We start from the raw sequence: 20,319 nt of genomic DNA on the forward strand, positions 1-20,319 counted from the left end.
GGTCTATAAGCAAACAATTCGAACATTAAACGTGGATTTAACATGTTATAAAGATTTAAAATATATTTTTGAAACTCAAAATTAGGCTACACGTTAAAATCTCCGAGAACGACGGGACAGGGTGCTCAGGTGCTTCCTACCTGCTCCTTCAGCCCTTGAGAAATAGGCTAATCAGAGAGGGAAAAGTCGATTTACCTGTAGCCCGGGTTCTGGCATCTCTCACTCGCGCTCTGTCTTCTGTTACCTGCACCGACTTGAAAGTCCAGTTTCACAAGGAAGAACCGCGGAGGAAGAGAAATATGTCACAGGAGACAGACAGGTAAGAGTCATGACTGCGACACAATCTTCCATTACCTCAACACAAGTATCGGAACGTCAACGAGTGCCATTCTGCATGTTTACTTTACTTTCATAAAAGTTAAATATTCTCTCTAAACTCTAAAAAACTTTATTTTATAGTTAGTCGCATTAGCTACGTTAACGGCGCATTCAATTATACAGATTTTGTCTGGTTTATTGTTATTTTTATAGATAAAAACCACCGCAAAGGGAACTTTTTTTTTTTTTTTTTTTGCGGTCAAAACGCCATTTTTCACGGAGGAAACACCTTGAATATAAGTTAGCCTACTTGAGATTCATTCTCATTTATTTTCTATTTAAAGAGGAAGGTTTATTCGCAATAGTATTTTTTTAACGAAAAATAAAGATTTATTTTTTTCAGCATTTGTGTTCTGTTTTATTTCGTTTATTTCGCTAATTGAGGATCATCTTAATGTACAAGTGTTTATCACAACGTTTTTGTTTTAATTCAAGATTTTGAGTCTAATGTGAAGTTTGAAAATATTGTGTTAAGTCGGTTGTTTTGATTATTTTAATCTATACAGTGTTCATATCTATTGGCGAATCCACAATAACAACCCGTTTATGTTTGTTTGTGGTGACTAAAACACATTTTTGTTTATTAAAGAGAATACGTAAATGGACTACTGGTTTCTCTTTAGGGTTGTTGGTTGTAATACGGGTCTCAGAGTGTGATAGCTAATTAATCTCTAGGTGTGTCAAATTATTACAAAACGTATTTTTTGTGCTATTCCACTTTTACTAGGTGAATACATCTAAAGTGGGAAACTTTGTGATAATTTGTACATAAAAATATGTTTCAGATGGTTTAACTCTTCACACAAAACCATATTAAATAGCTAAATCAGATTCAATTTACAGATAAAAAGTAAATACAAGGTAAATACAAAACCGTTTAATTCCCTTATCATCAAAATATGTCACGCTATTTTTTTATAATATATTTTTTTATATATAACCTCACATGGTCATAACTTGATTTGCATGAACATACTTGCCTCATTTTACACCGTGGTCCAAATAATCCTCTGAAGTTGTCAATAGGAACGTAACCTATTTTGTCATTCCATATGCTAATATTTTTTGTTTTTGATTATGGAAGAATAAACACATAATGATAAAGATGAATTAGATTAAGTGTCCCACTTTACCTTATTCTATACCATGCATTTTCCAGTGAAAGACCCCACGGGAGTACGCTCTGTTCTTACTCCTTGTGTGTACTTCTGTGGGTTTACTAGTGTTGTCCATTTGTCACTACTACAGACTTCAATATTTTTAGAACATTTTTACTAAACTTAAGTGAACCCAACCCAGAAAAATTGGGTTGGCTGGAAAAATATATCTGTGTAAATATATGTATACCTTGGATGCATTAAGCAGGGTAAGAAGATGTAGTAAGATGCCACTCTTGAAAACAGTGTGCATTAGCTGTTAAATTGTAACATATTTATTAAAGATGAGTTAAGCAGAGGATGATGATGTATCAATATATATATATATATATATAAATATATATATATATATATATATAATTTGGGGAAATAAATGGAAACATTTGACTATTATAATAATAATTATTTAATTAAATATAGTTATTTAGCCATATATTTTGGGGCCTCTGTATGTTACTGAATATCTTGTTCATACTGAAGAATGAAAGCATCCAGATATAGATTTAATATATAATATCAAGTTGGGACATCAAATAGGGAGACTCGCACATCAAAATACTCTAAAGCCAGCAGTTGTACTTCCTCATGCCATGTGTCATACATTTTAGCTCCAGTTGTCTGTCAGGCAGTAAAATGCAGAAGGACTTTTGAAGTTTCTGTGGTCAGTATTTGTTTGGTTAGATGTTCTCTGTCATCAATGCACTGTACATCACACTCTCACAAAAGGCGCAGTGTGCAGGATTGTTTTCATCAGTATGCAAAATAGAGCTTTTACATGAAGCTTTATCAGTTGGATCATTTATGTTTGTGTTTCTGTCTGCTAGTGTGACTGCTGATATACTGTTTTATGTCTGTGCGTGTGTATGTGTCCCAGTAAGAGGCTGGTTGTAGTGGTGCCCAATGAGACGTCCTTCCACCAGCGTCGGGCCTACACCAGTGAGGATGAGGCCTGGAGGTCTTACCTGGAGAATCCGCTTACTGCGGCCACAAAGGCCATGATGAGCATAAATGGGGATGAAGACAGTGCTGCCGCCCTGGGGCTCCTCTATGACTACTACAAGGTCTGTGTCATCAGCTAAGACTCTTACTTTCATCATAATAATAATACTTTTCATAATAACCTCTCTCTCTTTGGTGAAACACAAAGTTCAGCAGAATGCTCTCTCTGCTCTTTTCATACGATGAAAGTGAATAGTAACTGGGCCTATTTAAATTACTGGGCCAATTTTCATTGCACAATTACCAGGTTGATACATTTATTATCAATAAATCCAATTTATAATATGTAAACGTCTCTGGTTTAAAACTGGACTATAACCCTTGTTTCCATTCTCTGCGTGGTAGCGTCTGAAGCATGTGTGAAACTAAACGAATACTGATTGGTGCTACATCTTGAAGTAGCGTGTGATGGTGTACATGGAAGCTTATACAACAGCGTTAGCTTATGATAGGCTGAAGCAAGCTGCTCTCAGGCATTCAGGAGGTGTGGCAAAGTGACGCAGCGTCTCATTCCCTTCTAAGGGAACAAGGGTTACAGAAGGTTCCCTTCTCAGGGAACAAGGGTTAAACAGTCGTAAAACGAGACGTTCCCTTTCGAGGGAACTAGCGCTGCACACTATGGGGAATGAATACCCACTGCGCCATGCTGACTAATGTCTGCCTGCCCTGGTGTGAAGCTAGTGGTCAGGGGTGTTCACTGAGATGCTCACACAAAAATCGCTGCAAAAGATGCTTTCCAACAGGTGTTTTACCATTCGTTGTAAAACTGTGGACCTATTTTTCCAAACACCTCACACCCGTACATTCTTCTTCCGTTGAGAGCTTGAATAATAGACACTCCAGCCCGGCGGCGGAGTTATACCGTACCTCACAGCACATCCAATACAAGTCAATGGAGTTGGACAAAAACTACGATAAAACCTGTTGGAAAGCATCTTTTGCAGCGATTTTTGTGTGAGCATATCAGTGAACACCCCTGACCACTCGGTGAGTTTCACGTCTTTGTAAACGAAAGTTTAATGCATTTTAGGAAGGATTGTTCCAGTGCACCTATGCAACCATTGTGGAGGTGGGGGGGGGGTGCTACCACAGAAACCGAAAATTCTCGGACCAGCAGCATGTGTCCAAATTTCAATCTCAACCGTTCTATTTCATCAGAAACGATCTGAAAACAGGGCTTTAAGTGTAAAATACCGAACTTGTCCTTTAAATGTGGACGGGGAAAGACCCCCAGACAAACGATCCTGAAGAAACTCCAGTACTGAAGCCACTGGGCAGTTAACTGGGTCCAACTGATGCTCTCTGCACCATGAAGTGAACACATTCCACTTTAAGGTGTACAGTTTCCTAGTGGAGGGAGCTCTAGAGTTTAGGATGGTCTCAACCACCTTATCTCTATGAAGTGATAAATCTCCAATAAAGCAATTTTAGTGAAACAGTGCCTATGATACTATCAGCACTACTGTATATTGATGTTTTATCCTCTGCAGGTGCCCAAAGAAAAGAGAGTTTTACCAATCAGCAAAGTGGTTGAAATTTCAGAGGAACCGGAAAAGAGGTCAGTGAAATTATTAAAACAATGGTGAATATGGAGTTGAGTAAATTAATTAAAAATGTGACTTATTTCAACTATAAAAGGGACAGTTGTGGCCTAATGGTTAGAGAGTCAGACTGGTAACGAAGGTTGCGGGTTTGATTCTCAATGCCAGCAGGAAATGACTGAGGTGCCCTTGAGCAAGGCACATAAACCCCATTTGCTGCCCATTGCTCCGGGTGTGTGTGTCCATGGTTTGCAGTGTGTATGTGTTCACTACTCACTGCTCCCAATGTGTGTGCACTAACCTGGATGGGTTAAATTCAGAGGACAAATTCTGTACTTGTCCTTCACATGTCTTCACAAAAAAAATTGCACACAATAAATCTTTTATGCTTTCATATACTGTATTAGAAACACTACAGTGGGAAACAGCAGTCAAATGGAGCCGGAGACAGTGGATAATCGTGTGCAGGTACTGAAATCAGTGCCCGTTAATCTGACACTCAACACGGATCACCAGGACACCAAACGGGAACAGTACAGCGTGGCGGCTGGAGAGAGTGGGGCCGCTGCTGTGGTAAAGGCTGAGGTGTACACTACTGCTTTCACGGGAATTCACTACAGGACAGAAGGAGAGGAACAGATGCGGGTCATCTGTGAACAGGCCCACTCATTCGACACCTCGACAGTATGTCATAGTGGATATAGGAAGGATGACCATCGCAGTAGTCCAGATAGCACCTATGAAGAAGACAGCAATGAAGTGAGATTAATATCTGGTGTTTAAGGAATATTTGTTTGTCATAAAACCTGGATATATTAAGCAAATTAATGGGTGATCATTTCTTTGATGTAGAAGTACCCCCCATCGTCGCTTGGAGCTGATGACTTCATATTTGACCAGTCGGATATGTTGTAAGTGTTATACAGAATTTATGTACACCAGTAGGCTTGTAGTATCACGGTGAATCAGCTCTCACATAACTGAAAACATGTTGTAATGTTCTTCAACAGAGACACTTTCCAGTACACATTAGAGGCCAGCAGGTCGTTGCGACAGAAACAGGGTGAGGGGCCTATGACCTATCTGAACAAGGGCCAGTTCTACGCTATTACACTGAATGAGACAAGTGCCAATAAACGCCTCCGACATCCCATCAGCAAAGTGAGGGTGAGTGATGTTCTTCTATCAAACCAGATATTTGAAATAACTAGGAAGGTATAATTTAACAATGTCATGTCATTGAATTATATTAACTAGGGAGCTTTGATTTAATTGTCATATGTATTTTATTGACAGCTCTTTTTTGTAGATTTTTTGTAGATAAAACTATACTACCTTTTAAAAGTTTGGGGTCAGTATGATTTTTTTAAAGAAATTAATACTTTTATTCAGCAATTGGTCAAAAGTGACAGTAAATACATTTAAAATGCTATAAAACATAACATTTCTGTTCTTTTGAACTTTCTATTCATTAAAGAAACCTGACAAAAATGTGTCAGGGTTTACACCAATTTTTTTTTTGAAAGCACAAATGTTTTCAACTGTGATAACCGAAGGCTGGAGGGATTGCTGTTGAAAATTCAGCCTTATCATCAGGAATAAATTATATTTTTGAAATATAATTTAAAGAGAAAAGAGTCATTTTAAATTATAATAATATTTCACAATATCACTGCTTTCACTGTATTATTGATCAAATAAATGCAGCCTTGGAGAGCATTCTTTCAAAAACATAAAAAAATCCCAAACTTTGGATTGGTAGTGTATGACTGTATCGTCCGTTCTTGTTATGGTAATAGTTTATCAACATGCTAGTCAGCTCTTGATCATTTGGAATAGACATGAAGTAATTGAGTGGATTGTGATAACCTCTGTTAACCTCCTTTCTCAGAGTGTCATCATGGTTGTATTCAGTGAAGATAAGAACCGTGATGAGCAGCTGAAATACTGGAAGTATTGGCACTCTCGCCAGCACACTGCAAAGCAGAGGGTTCTAGACATCGGTGAGGCTTCCTCTCCATTGTTGTGCTTAATGTTTAATCTTGATCTTGAATCAGGAATTGCCGACTTACTCCAGCTCAAATATTTGCACATTTTGAATGTGTCCTTTGTCTGACACAACCATTTCAGGTCTTGTAGTTTCTACTAAAGAGCTAATGATCTGAATCAGGTGTGTTTGATTGGGGAGCCATACAAAATGTGTAGTGTTGTGGGCCCTTGAGGACCAGGGTTGAGAGACACTGTACAAACGAGTTGAGTTGAATTAGGTGTGTTTGATTATGGAGAATTGGGGATACTACAGGACAAGGGTTGGGAACCACTGCTCTACACAAGTATGCAAATGCAGGCATTATGTGCTTTGGCCAATGTCTTGCAAGAGCGCAATCTAGTTGTATATAATGTGTTGTATATTCTTTGGTGTACAGCATACTTAAGGGGGCAATAGATTTACTTCTATTCTGTGCCATTAAACCAGGGGTGTCCAGGACCAACGTATTGCAGAGTTTAGCTCCAACCTGCTCCAACACACTTGGCTGGAAGTTTCTAGTGATTCTGAAGACCTTGATCACTTGAAACTTGATTCAGGTGTGTTTAATAAGGGTTGGAGCTAAATTCTGCAGGACACTGGTGGTCAAGGAGAAGGATTGGATACCCTTCATTAAACAGAATAGAATAAGTAGCAAGCTATAAGTATGTCAGCTGTAAGGTTCTCTTCAAACTGTTGCTCCACCAGGGCTGTAGTTGACGTGAAAGAGTAAACATTTTTGAATGCAGTGACGCATTAGATTCAGATTGTATAACTTGTACTTGTGTGGATTATGTGTCATATTTTTCCAAAGGTCATTAACCACATTACTACTCAACACTCTTTGGTCTGAATCGCCCTATGAACAAAGTACTCATTGCCTTAAAAATGGTTCATTGTGCATTCACCACTAATTTGAAGACTGATGGTGCCTCACATCCCATAAGCCCTCAGGGCTTTCGGAAGATTGGTTCCTCTTGGTATTCCCCATCTCAGCTAAAGGGTACTAGGTTGCTAAATGTATATGCACTACAGATGTGCCCGAAGCCGAATACCTATAATAATAAAAAACGCATTCTACGGAGCCCCTAAAAGGACATGGTGATGGAAAAAAATATGCTCTTCCATTCTCTTGCAGTTATATAGTTGGCATAATTTGCTGGCATCAGGGAGCCGCTATCAATATGCAAGGTATTAAAAATCACTTTTTAAATGCATGCTCTGTTTTTACTTTCGCTTTCCAGTTTGTACTCTGTGTATGGGGAGCTGCAGTACTGACCACACATTTTACAAGACAAGATATTTGTCAATGACGCTCAGGATCTGTTGCGCACCAAATCCTCTGCCATCATCCTGTTAGTCATCTCTCCTTACTATCTTCACATGATAAGTGAAATCTGATGTACTGTAATGTAACCGACTACCGCAGCAAGCCTAACCATGTCCCATTAGGCGTTCCGTAGAATGCGTTATTTATTACCTCTCCGAATTCGGATTTAGGCTTCGGTCACATCCCTACTATACACAGATCACTATAGAGATTATTATACTATAGATAGATACAGATTTATTTACAGAAGTATTTGGACAAATTTCCTTTCTTACTACATCTGTGGTTTTTACTAATTATGGGTTATAATCCACAGCTGCACACTTTATTACAGGGATAGTACTGTTGGAGCAACTATGGTGTTAGAATATCCTAATTATTCTCCAGCTCCATGAGTCAACCCACCTGGGCTTTGAACTTGTGACCTTCAGATCACTAGCCCAGCTTTTGATTTAAGTTGAATGAGAAAAAAAAAAAAAAAAAAAAACCTACAGGCCCAAATTTGTTAGAGTCCACCTGGTGTGGGGCAGCTATGAGCTCAAACAATTCACATCTTATTCTCGGTCTTGTCACACCTTGAAAGAACAGTCATCCTGAGCCTGTTGCTTCTTGTCCTCCCCTCATCTCCAGTAATCAGACGCTCTGCTATGTCCTTTGTCAAGATTTGGCCCCAAGACTTTAAAATCCTGGGAGCACCCTGAGGGAATATCTGAGCCATGATGGCAGTCATCCTTGTTTTAAACCCTGCCCTCTTACGTGAGGCAAAAATAGAGGAATGTTTTGGTGAGACACTTTAAGCTGAACATTGTGCTACGGGATGGAAAGTAAATGTTGGTGGATTGGTGAGGTGGACAGACCTTTGGGCACATGGTATACAGCAGTAGAAGCCAAGTAGGGGAGACAGTGACTGAAACCTGACACCTGCACAGTTGGGATTTGAATAGCAGTTGAGGCGGGATTGTTCCTCAAGCTTGGGGCCATGTCACTAGAGCTGGGATTTGAATGGGGCTATTTAACGGGGGGAGCTCACTTACGGGCATCAACGGGTGTGCTTGGTAAACCACCCAAAGGCAGTCCATTGGGAAGAGTTTTGCCCTTCTTAATCCCCAAGTTACCCCAAAGTAAGACAGGTGTTGGGTTTACTTAACATGGATATAAACGCCCCTGTAATGACAGCTTATTAAATTACAAAGTGCTCCATAACTGAAGAAATAATGTGTATTTAGCATAGGAAATCACCTCTATTACTACCAATCGTACTAAGGGTTAGGGATTTGAAAAATGTTTGTTTCAAGAGTCGTAACAATCCCCCCTTCCTGTTAATTTAGTACAGCTTTTTTTATAATGAGAATGTGTATAACCTGTTGTATGGCAATGAATGATACCTCAAACCAGGGATGGGCAACTTTGTTCCTGGAGGGCCACTCTCATGCAGAGTTTAGCTCCAACCCTGTTAAAAACTAACATGCCTGTAGCTTTCTGGTAATCCTGAAGACATTGATCAGCGTGCTCAGGTGTGTTTGATTAGGGTTAGAGCTAAACTCTACTGGTCAGTGGCCCTCCAGGACCGAGGCTGCCCATCCTTGCCTCAAATTATGCTGTTTGTTGACCAATGGGTACTATTTGTTTTCTAAGCAATTTGACTAAATTTTTTTGCCTGGTGGACAATAAAACAGGCACTTAGGAAGTACCAGTCAAGAATGTAAAGTTAACTGCCCTAGCTAAGCTGGCATAGACAGGCTGACTCCAGCCATTGAAACAGTTATGAGATCACCTGTCCTTTTTGTAAATCTATAAAGTAATGACGTGTAGACTGAATCACAGACATGTTTAAAGTGAGTGGTCATAAATAGCCTATCAAGCGGCTACTAAAAAAGCAAGTGTTTGTTTACATAAACAGATAAGAGTTATCTAGCGTGGAAGGGGTGCTATTTCATATACACTCTGCTTATCAAGCTTAACACTGCTTGCTTTGGCAGACATTGTTTTAATGTGTCCAATTGTTCAACACTCGTCAGAGCTGTTCATATACCCAGTTCTTACAATTATTACATCTCTCCCTAAACTTAATCATATACCAAACTAATTGTTTGATAATGTACATGCCTCCCCCATGCAAGTATCAGCCTGTGAGTGAATTGCATGCTGGTTTTGACTGGTTTATGCAGGTTAGTTTTGGTGTTGTGGTGCATAGCTGTTACCATACCTGGTAAACCTGTATCCAAAACACAACATATCCTGGTTGTGTTTTGTTTTTCTTTCCAGCAAGGATGAAAACTGACTTTTCCTGTTCTATCTACAGCTGACTACAAAGAGAGCTTCAACACAATTGGGAATATTGAAGAAATCGCATATAATGCTGTGTCCTTTACCTGGGACGTGAATGAGGAGGCCAAGGTAAGTCATCTAGCACCAAGACTTTACTCTGTGATTCAGATGTGGCACAGCAAATTTACAATGAATACGTTCTCCAGTGTGTGTTTTGGTTTTATGGACATCCTGCTTGCATTAATGGTCATCATGGATGATGAATTGGCAGGTTTAGTTGTTTAGCTCAACCAAAGGTTCAGTTTCAGTCTGTCTACATCAGCACATCTATGTTTTGTCAAAAACTCTTATTCAGTCTGATTACCACCATTGTGTGCGATTCACAAAATGTTATTGAGACACAGGGTGGAGTGTTACGACATATGATATGTGTATTTTACACGCATTAGTCTCTCTCCCCGGTTGTTGAATCCTCCCCAAGAGCCCTGTATAGCGTGACGTTTGGGATTCACAATACCCTGCTGCATCTTCCCCAGTTCTGTCTATTAATTTAAACCTCTATTTTCTCCTGTACGTGGTCTCAGGTTTCACCTGTATGCTACTGACAGTAGGAAATGGACCAGGTCTGTGTACACGGCCAAATGCACACAAACCTGAGTCCAGATCCTCCCTGCCTCACAGGTAGAGTCCTGCCCTCCCATTGTGGCTCTTCTGTTGCCATACAGCTCAGTTCAAACACTCGCCTATATTCAACTAAAGCTCTCTACGCAAACATTTGCTTTTTATTGGGCCAACTCACACTGGTAATACCTATTAATATGGACTGTATGATGTCTTAGTGTAGCCGCCCTTGGACATATATAAGTGTATTAGTTTTTTTTTCTTTTTTTCCAAGCTTATGTAAAATGGGGTGTGCATGCAGTGGGGTGTGAAATGCTCTCAGTTTGACCTGATAAGCATCTCATACTCTGACCTAACATACTCTTAACTTTTATTACAAGTCCCTTCAAAGCTCTTCTCATCATGGCAGGCTGGAATGGAGGAAGCCATAAACTGAGTTTCTCCATGAGCCATTGATCTGTGAGGTGGAAATGATGTCCTTGTTGCAGCGTGGAAAGGCTCAGTTTCTTTTACAAGTGGTCCACAGTAGTACTTTAAAATAACTGCAGTCTTCAGTGTCACATGATCCTTCAGAAATTATCCTAATATGGTGATTTGGTGCTCAAGAAACATTTAAGTTGAAAACAGTTGTGCTGCTTAATATTTTTTAATGAAACCAAGATAATTTTTTTCAAGATTCTTTAGTGAATAAAAGGTTTAAAAATTCTGGAATAAATTTGTATTTTTATTTTGAAGTATAAATTTAACATTAGTAACATTATACATGTCTTTACTGTCACTTTTGACATCAGTTTAATGCATCTTTGCTGAATAAAAATCTTAATTTCTTTAAAAAAAAACTTTCTGACCACAAATTTTTGAATGTCTGTTGTGTTAATCCAAATCGCTGTCCCAATTCTAATTCAGAATGTGCCCAGTTAGATTTCGATCAGTGTGAAATGTTTTGGACAAAAACTTAAATCATGCAATTACCGTTTTCATGATCAATCATTGATTTTCCTACGCCATACAAGTGTACAGTTTTCCAATCCAGTTTTCTTTCTTACCATGCTGAGTTGTAGCATGCTTCACCTAACGATGGCCTCTTTCTTGTCCTCTGGCATTGGTAATGGTTGATTATATGAAACTGTTAATAACTAACCACATAAATATTTAGTGAGCAAGACTCTGTTCCAAACCTTTGAGGAGCAGAGGCTAAAACTGCATGTAAAGATGACATTTAAGATAAAAATTTGGTCTTACATTAATATAAAATTAATATTTACTTCAATCGGAGCATTTAGTATTCTGTTCAGATGAAACGGCATAGTTTTTAGTGTGTAGTCTGAACGTTGCTTTCTGTAGCAGTCAGTGATACAGATAGACGTGTCGAGGCAGGCGCCTGTTTTGCGTGTGTAGGTGGCTGGTGGGTGAAAAACAAGGTGCTCTTTCAACGGTCAGGATTGTGTAGGTCAAAGCTGTTAGAAAATATGAATATGGAAGTTCTTATGCAACTGTCTATTACATGTGCATTTGGATGCATATACCAACCTCCCACAACACGCTAGTGTAGTGGCAGAGACAGACACTTCTAAAAATGTAGTTTATTTGCTTATTTTGCAAACATACATTTTCATGGAGAACTGAACTGTTTTTGTCTTTTTTCTCTGATTGTTAGATCTTCATCACGGTGAACTGTCTGAGCACAGATTTCTCCTCTCAGAAGGGGGTGAAGGGTCTTCCTCTGATGATACAAATAGACACCTACAGCTATAACAACCACAGTAACAAACCACTGCATAGAGCCTACTGCCAGATCAAGGTCTTCTGTGATAAGGTGAATCTGTTTTTATATTAGTATTCCAACATATGCTGTATCTGTGGAAGCAGTCATGGAGAACTGTGAAGACGGCAGTAATAGAGCGCTGCGGTGATGACGTATTTTTGTAGCTCGACCCCTAAGTTCACATCCCTCTGGTTCCCAAAAACACAATAGGATTTTTCCATTGCCTTTTGGATTATTGCAGAAAATAAGTTTATGATTCTTACACGTTTTGTTAATCATGTTAATATTCAAAAATGAACACAAATTATGAATTTTGCAGCCTAAATACAATTGCTACCTAAATACACCACCATTAAACTTCGACAGCTCTTTCAGTCTTTATTTAGAAACATTTTCCCTGAAAGTTTGAGTTAAAATAGTTTGCAAGAGCACAATTATAACGACAGTGAAGCTGTGAAAGGAGACTAGTGATCAGATAAGTTTATTTGTTCGTTGTGATGACGCTTAATTCCAGACAGCCTCTGTTGTCTCTTTTAGACACTTGTTAGTAACCGCCATTTTCAAGACAAGTAAAAGCTTTTTTTTTTTTTTATCACAAGGGGGTATTACTGATGTATTTACAGTATGTCATTAAATAAAATGTGAAAATAATCACAATAAATCGCCTTCAGGCATTTAATGAAAAACTTCAGGACGCTAAAAATACTATCTCGCTCCTTTATTTTGCATGTATGATCACTTATTCTTATAAGCAGTGAATTGTTTTTACCTACAGCTTAAGTGGGTCAGTTGAATTCTGACATCATTTATGCTGTGTTCTTGGTCTTCAAACTCAGTAACTGTAGCGCCACCTTGTGGTTGTTCATTAATGTTACTTTTCACAGCCCATGCAGTCATCTAATTTCCTCTGCACGTCTTTCTGTCTTTGTGCACAGGGAGCGGAGAGGAAGATCAGAGATGAGGAGAGGAAACAGAACCGCAAGAAGACAAAAGGTCTGAAGCACTGAAAGTTAAAAATATCAAGAAAGCACAAGAAATGATTTTATAACAAATTTCTTTGTTTCTTGATTATTTCTTCTTCTTTTGTATTGACATATGTTCTATTGAAATATGAAGTTTGTCCATTTGTTTTTAAATAATCATGGCATTTGGTATTGGAGAGCATTTGATTGGACAGAAACCTGTGTAGTGTGGGAAGAGTCACAACTTTAATTATCAATAACAGTTATTCTTACATGTTCAAATGACATCATCTCATTAGGAAAGGATGGAGGCGTTGGGGCGGTTAATCTCCCGAAAAAGAGTGACGCCATCTTCTTTAAAATGATGACTGATTTGGATGCTCAGCCGGTTCTCTTTATCCCGGATGTGCACTTTGGAAACTTACAGAGGGCAGGCCAGGTATGAGTCAGTCTGAAAACGGAAAACACACTCAATGACCAGATCACACTCTCTTTTGTGTTAAGCTTCCTCTGCCATTTTGAAGACGACCATAATTGCAGTCTCCTAGTCTACCCTCAGCGTTTGCTTCCTGAAATCTCAAAAAGGTTGTAGTGGCTCATTACAGAACTATCCTGAAGACCTTAGCGTTCCATTGTGTGTCTAATGAGACTGAGACTTATTAGAGAGTGACTGACCTTTCAAAACCTGACATGAAGCATGCGAGTATCTTGGATACTTAGGTGACATTTGTTTATTAGGAATGACATCTGCTGAACTGGTCATTGTAGTGTCTGTTTTGAGGCTTGTTCTGAATGTTACAGAGATGTTTGAGTATATAAATGTTCAAAGGAGATATATAACTACAAACTTTGTACTCTTTGCAGGTATTTGCATTTAACACTGAGGAAATTGAACGAGAGGGGTGAGTTTGATCTTTATCTAAATATTTCAGCTGCAAACCAGAAAAAGACATTCTTGTATCAGAACTGAATGAACATCACATCACATCACCTCAGATTTACTTGTAACATTGACACAATAGTAGATTATAGGATAATTATGGGATAATTTTCATTATTGGGTGAACTAACCCTTTAATTATAACATCTTTGGCTTATTATTAATGGCTTATGATTTATTTATTTTTTTGCCGGGAATTTATAATCCTTCATCTAACTATAATTAATGATTTAATTGTATGTTTAGTTCATATTATTTTAGAGTATAAGCAATATAATTCACATAAACGTTAAAAATATTTTAAATTGTAGCCTACCTTAAATCTTAAAATAGTCTCATAGCGCACAACTGCACTTGAAAAGGAGAAATAAATTGTGTATTTTGTGACATTTCTATGTTCGCTGTAAATTTCTTTGGATATCAATATTGAAATTGAATGATTGAAATTTAGGGTACTTTTACACGACAATGATGTACAAAAAACAGAAACGTTTTTCCTTTGCATTTTGCACTTACAGAGACGACAACATTGTCAAAACAATCACGGTTCACACAGATCTGCGGAAATGACTAAAAACACTGTATTATTCTGCCAGGCCAGTAGTAGGCGATGTCACTTTGTTAAGAAACACTACGCACCTATAGACTGAACATGTCATATGCATGCGTTTTGTAGTTTACATGAAGACAATTACGGTATCGTTGCAAGAACTTGCAATTTTGAAACCCATTTTCAACAGTTTGCAGGCCCTCAAAACGCAGTTGTCGTGTTAATGAACAGCCAAAACGCATCAAAAGTTTTCAGTTTTTTAGTTGAAAACAGTGTTGTGTGAATCTGATTGGTCAGTTTAGAGAAGTATGAAGTCACTGTATTTGTTTGTGTGTTTGTGTTAGAAGTGTGCTGGTAAAGAGGATGTTCCGGTCATCTGAGGATGACTTCTGCCCTCCGCCTCATAAACAGCTAAGAGTGGAGACACAGAAGAGAGGTCAGAGCTATACATGTACACATTTATAGCTGAAATGTGTATTTTTCCAAAAAGCATAACTATTTTACAAGGTGGCGATTTCGTATGAATTTGTGCGATGTGAATCACAATTTTATCATGACCCCATAAACCCACTCCTAAACATAATCGTCACTTTAAAATTGAGAAATGTACAAATTCATACGAATTAGTCACCAATTTGGCAAAACGTAAAATGAATATGAATTGCAATGAGATTGTGTTGGTATTTTCTACTGTACTATACAGAATTGAAAAATAAAAATAGTTTCCAAACGGCCACAAAGGCCATAAACAGTACCCAAAAATTCTCTGAATCTCCTGAAGCCTTTATAGGATTCTGTATGTAGGGGAAAAATAGGAACTTTTTAATATATTTGGTGTTAATAGTAGCACAGAAATTTCATATTTCAAATTTATGTTATGTCTATTTTAAAGAAAGATGTACTTAAAGGTAGTTGTACTTAACTATACTATTTCCATGACTGTATGTTTTTACAGTGCTCTTGTATGTGAGGAAAGAGTCAGATGAGGTGTTTGATGCTCTAATGCTGCGGACGCCCACTCTCAGAGGACTCATGGATGCAGTGAGTATCTTGTGCTATAGGGGGCGCTCTACTCTAAATTACCCAAGCATTGTGCTGATTGTCAAATGCAACAGTTCATCGATTTGAAAATTACATTTCAGTGGAAAGATTTCATAAAAAAAAAAATTTGATTCAAAGTAAAATCAAAATAAAATCCTTACCATTTTCAATTGTATAAATCCAAAGCCGGATCCCAATCTACTTCCTGGTGAAAATTGTCCCTCAAGTTATGTGTCTTTAGCATATTTAAAAAAACATTTATCACCAAACTATCCAGATCAATAAAAAAATACACATATTTTATGATTTATTATAAATAATCAAAATCAAATCATTGTAATCGTGTGATGCTCTGATAAACGATTGACTGATGATTTCTTTCATATCGACAGATTTCTGAGAAGTATGGTGTTCCCATTGACAGAATGGTCAAGATTTACAAGAAGAGCAAGAAAGGGTAAGTAATTACATCATAAGAGTACGTATGTACAGTAAAATTCACATGACAACTAATAAACCCGTTTTGACTTTGTTTATTCTCTCCATTACAGGATCCTGGTGAACATGGATGACAATATCATCGAGCACTACTCTAATGAGGACACGTTTATCCTGAGCATCGAGAACTACGCAGATGCGTACAAAATCACATTAACGGAAATATGAACATCTTCTCATGTGTTTCTAACATTCAGTGTGTTTAAGCTAAAAGACTTGTTACTTGGACTCCAACCTGGTCAAATTCATCGTCAGCTGTCCACACATTGAATTGACATCGGCAAAAGCTGACATACCTCATTTTTAAGAGACCTCAAGTATGATTTTTAAAGGGCCAATAGGAGTTTCAGTGCGTCCCAAACATGTCCAGGATTTCACTGTTCTAGTGTGGATGTAAAGACTTTTGCTAGTTGAATTTGTCCACAGGATTCATCATCTGTGATTATTGCCTTTCATTTAAATGACCAAAGTACAGACTATTTCACATTTCACTTGATTTTGGAGACCCTAAATTTCAACAGCACCTTCATAAGGTTTTAACTGGAGTGGAAATGAAATACGAAACACCTTCATCATAAATCATCATAAATGCAACAATAGTGTCCATTGAAATTACAATGCTAAAATACATTTGCATGCAGCAAAAATATGATTTTAGGACTTTTCTGTGGAATTTGAGACTCTGCAGAGCTATTGATCTGTGAAAATTGTCCATTACTGTAAATATTGTTTTTAATGTGTTTATTATGTTGTCATTAATATTATTATATTTTTTTTTAGCATGGTAGATATCATTTAGGTCTGAATATTCACAAACATATTTTCTGATGCACAAAGAAAGCTTTTTTTCTTTTTCTTTTTTACTCTGCCACACATTTTTATATGTTTAACAGTGCAAAACAAGATATATTAATGAATAATGTCTACAGTTTAATAACTGTACAATACTGCATTATCAGATTTTTTTTCAAATGTGTTCCTCAGATACATTTCAGCCATGTTTTACGTGTTGCACTCATGTTTTAATGTGGAAATATTTTTTTAGAGGTTCCATTTATTTCAAATGCAAGAGATTTCAGGACTTTTGAGGAGGTTTGAAACAGCCAAGGTCTTTCCAAAACTATTCAGTCTTCTAGTGTTTGTGTATAGTGTGACAGGTGCATATTAACTTTGTAGTCCAGATTCAGTCGATCAGTGCCATGATGAGCTGTTTATGTTGTAATGTTTGAATATCATTGTCTTCCAAAAGAAAATGATGTAAAAGGGCACTTTGGAAAATAATAATTTGTATGTAAATAAATGCTTTTTTTTAATATCAAGTTTTGACCAAAGATTTTTCATACTACACTTAACCCTGATGTTATGGCAACTTTTAACCCTATGTTAATGAGAATTTCACACTAGAAGTTTGTTAAACTAGGGTTTAAAAGTGATGTTCATGCAAGACACCGAAACATTTTCTTTCTTTAATATTTTTATTTATGATATAACCAAAACAGACGCCTGTGTTTATAATATCTACACTCACACAATGTACAGGTTACCATATAAAATCTACAAAATGATAATGACAAACATTTAGTTTGACAGATAACAGTTGTACAGCATAAAGTGATAGAACACTGTTTGTTTTGCCATATATATATTTATCTGTGTTTGGCACTTGACCACATGTTGCTGTCTTGTGCGGTTTAGAATGCCAGATGCTAAATACATTTTTTTTTTTTTAATGAAGGAGAATCTACAAACATGAAAAAACAACAACATTTTTTTCCTTTTGTTATTCATTTTAAATTCAAGCTCCTTCACGAATCGCTCTGATCAGCATGTGGCTGAAGAACGTTTGATCATTACAACCTTGACTTCACAGCAAATTCAGTGGAAACCACAGAGAGTTTCTGATGGCTATCCATCATACACATGGCCTAAAATAAGATGTGGTTTGCTTGTGAGCGAGTGTTTTTGTATTTATAAATGGACGGTAGATTTGCATTACACAAAAAGCATATCCATTTACACAGTCCCTTGCATTTTAAAACACAGTCACTTCTAACCCTGAGGATGTGCAGACATATTCATACACATTAATATTCTGTCCAATACGCTCCAATTGTCTCTCCATAGTCATGTCACCGACAGAATGCTCACAAGTCCTGACCGAAATGTATGCATAGACAAACACTGGATAAACACATGAGTACTCAAAAAGCACCACATACATACATACCACATACGCGCATATTCATCTTAAAATGTACAGAATGAAAATGCAGAGAATACATTCAGTTTGACCCACATGTATTATGTGCAAAATGATTTGAGCTGTTATTTTACCGAGGATATAAAAATAAAATACTATGGCCAAGATTCAGTCAAATTTTAATTGGCGTTAGCATGTTGCTAATGCTAACATGTAGTATTTTCTTGATGGTGTGGATAGAGCAGAAAGTGTGCTAGAAAGCTGACGTGAATCTGTTGGCTGGCTATAAATGCTGCAGGGGTTCATGGTCTGCTGTGTATGTGCATAGTAATGTGTGGTCTTCACTGCTCATTGTCACAGTCATACATAGATATGCTTTTACTGTACAAATGATTATTTGAAACAGAAGAAAATGTCATATTTCAATAATAGCAGTTTCAGAATGAAAAGCATTTTCCGTGGTGTGATACATTTTTATCACCCACCAAGTTAAACCATAAATTACTGTATATCTACAATTTCTTTGTCTAATACTTTTTCATGTTTCCTCTTTTGAAGCAGCAAAATCAATATTATTGTCGTCCCTATGAAAATATGACTTTGTAAAATGATTTTTTCCAACTATTATTGTCAGTCCTATGCATCAAGTATTAATGTTTAAAAAATATTTGTAATAATTATTCTTTTTTATTTTTATACATTATACTGGTGCTCATAAAAGGAGCACCATCATGACCAAATTAGATCCCAACCATCCCTTTAAGAATTTCTATCACAGGCTCTGTCATCATAATGTAAAAAAAAAAAAAAAAAAAAAAAAAAAAATGCTTCAAGTAAAAAAACTCTGTGTCACCCAAGCGCATCTCTTAAATAGATGTACAGTTTGTGCTGAATGGAATTGAAGGACTAGGAACACTAGGAATGACAATAGTTATTGTGTGTGTGAAATGATTTAATTTAGTAAATTATTCAAAATAATTAGTAAAAAAACTAGTTTGGTGTTTAGAAAGCATAATTATGCAATCTGGGATTTTTGACGAAGTGTCATATTATCCCATGCTTAGAAAATGTTGCTTCAGCTCCCTCTCAAACCTCTGTTAATTTTTAAAGCTCTTTTTGAGGGGGTTTATTTCAGTACCAAAATTTTACAACAGGATGCGATGTCACTTGCATCACTGCCTAAAAAGCCTTATGTGAGGAATTCACAGAGAGACACATGTACACCAGCTTCTTAATGTGCATGGCCTCTGTATATGAGTTTCTGAACGTTACCTGATGTGTGTCTGTGGGGGAAAAAATTGTTGCATGTTTCCATGCCTGGTGTTCAGTGGGAAACCCACAGACACTCAGATAGGGGTGTAGTTTTGGAGTCCAGGCTCTGACCGAACAAAAAGACTTGTGTAAGAGAGGTCATGACAGTAGCGAGACGCTGTTGATTCACTGGCCGGCACTGCTGGGATCGCACTGCAACAGTCGCACGATGGATGGGTCGCTCTTTGCTCCCTCTACAAACTCTTCGAGCGACAGCTTACCTGAGGGAGGACAAAAGGTCAAAGGTTAAAAATAACCCGTGTTTGCTTGGTTAGCATGATTAATTTAACCATTCGAAAGCACTTATTTATTTAGACAAAGCTATATTTTTTTTTGAGCAAGATCTGAATCTCAAAAATACCAGACTTAAGTACCTCTTTAAATGTGATGTTTTCATAATTTCTTTGAAATATGGTTAGTGTACTGTCAAATGTACTGACAAGAATTTATGACTATACTATAATATACTATTTATACATAATAATATACTATAATTATATACAAAAATATAATAATATACAATCTATCTATCTCTCTCTCCACAGACACACACACACACACACACACACACACACACACACACACACACACACACACACACACACACACACACACACACACACACACACACACACACACACACACACACACACACACACACACACACACACACACACACACACACACACATGCAGTATATATATTTTTTCAGAATATGTTCACTTTAAATGT

General features: G+C 37.3%; 2 protein-coding genes across 2 annotated transcripts in view; one reads left to right on the top strand and one right to left on the bottom strand.

The window, feature by feature from the left end:
• On the top strand, window positions 1-18,433 carry grhl2b (grainyhead-like transcription factor 2b). The gene is made up of 16 exons (XM_082185375.1): window positions 1-319; window positions 2,410-2,596; window positions 4,025-4,092; window positions 4,483-4,834; window positions 4,928-4,986; window positions 5,086-5,242; window positions 5,967-6,078; window positions 9,734-9,828; window positions 11,978-12,136; window positions 13,021-13,078; window positions 13,347-13,486; window positions 13,912-13,949; window positions 14,882-14,973; window positions 15,493-15,578; window positions 15,971-16,035; window positions 16,130-18,433. Exons 1-16 carry the CDS (start codon window positions 300-302, stop codon window positions 16,242-16,244), a joined length of 1,803 nt encoding a protein of 600 aa, XP_082041501.1. The 5' UTR covers window positions 1-299; the 3' UTR covers window positions 16,245-18,433.
• The window catches only part of ncaldb (neurocalcin delta b), a 24,002-nt gene continuing 20,634 nt past the window's right edge, over window positions 16,952-20,319 (bottom strand). Inside the window, 1 exon segment of the mRNA XM_082185376.1 lies at window positions 16,952-19,808. Within this exon segment, the coding sequence (XP_082041502.1) occupies window positions 19,714-19,808 (95 nt within the window). The 3' untranslated portion in view covers window positions 16,952-19,713.

This window comes from Leuciscus leuciscus (assembly GCF_965113295.1).
Source record: "Leuciscus leuciscus genome assembly, chromosome: 12".
NCBI lineage: Eukaryota > Metazoa > Chordata > Actinopteri > Cypriniformes > Leuciscidae > Leuciscus > Leuciscus leuciscus.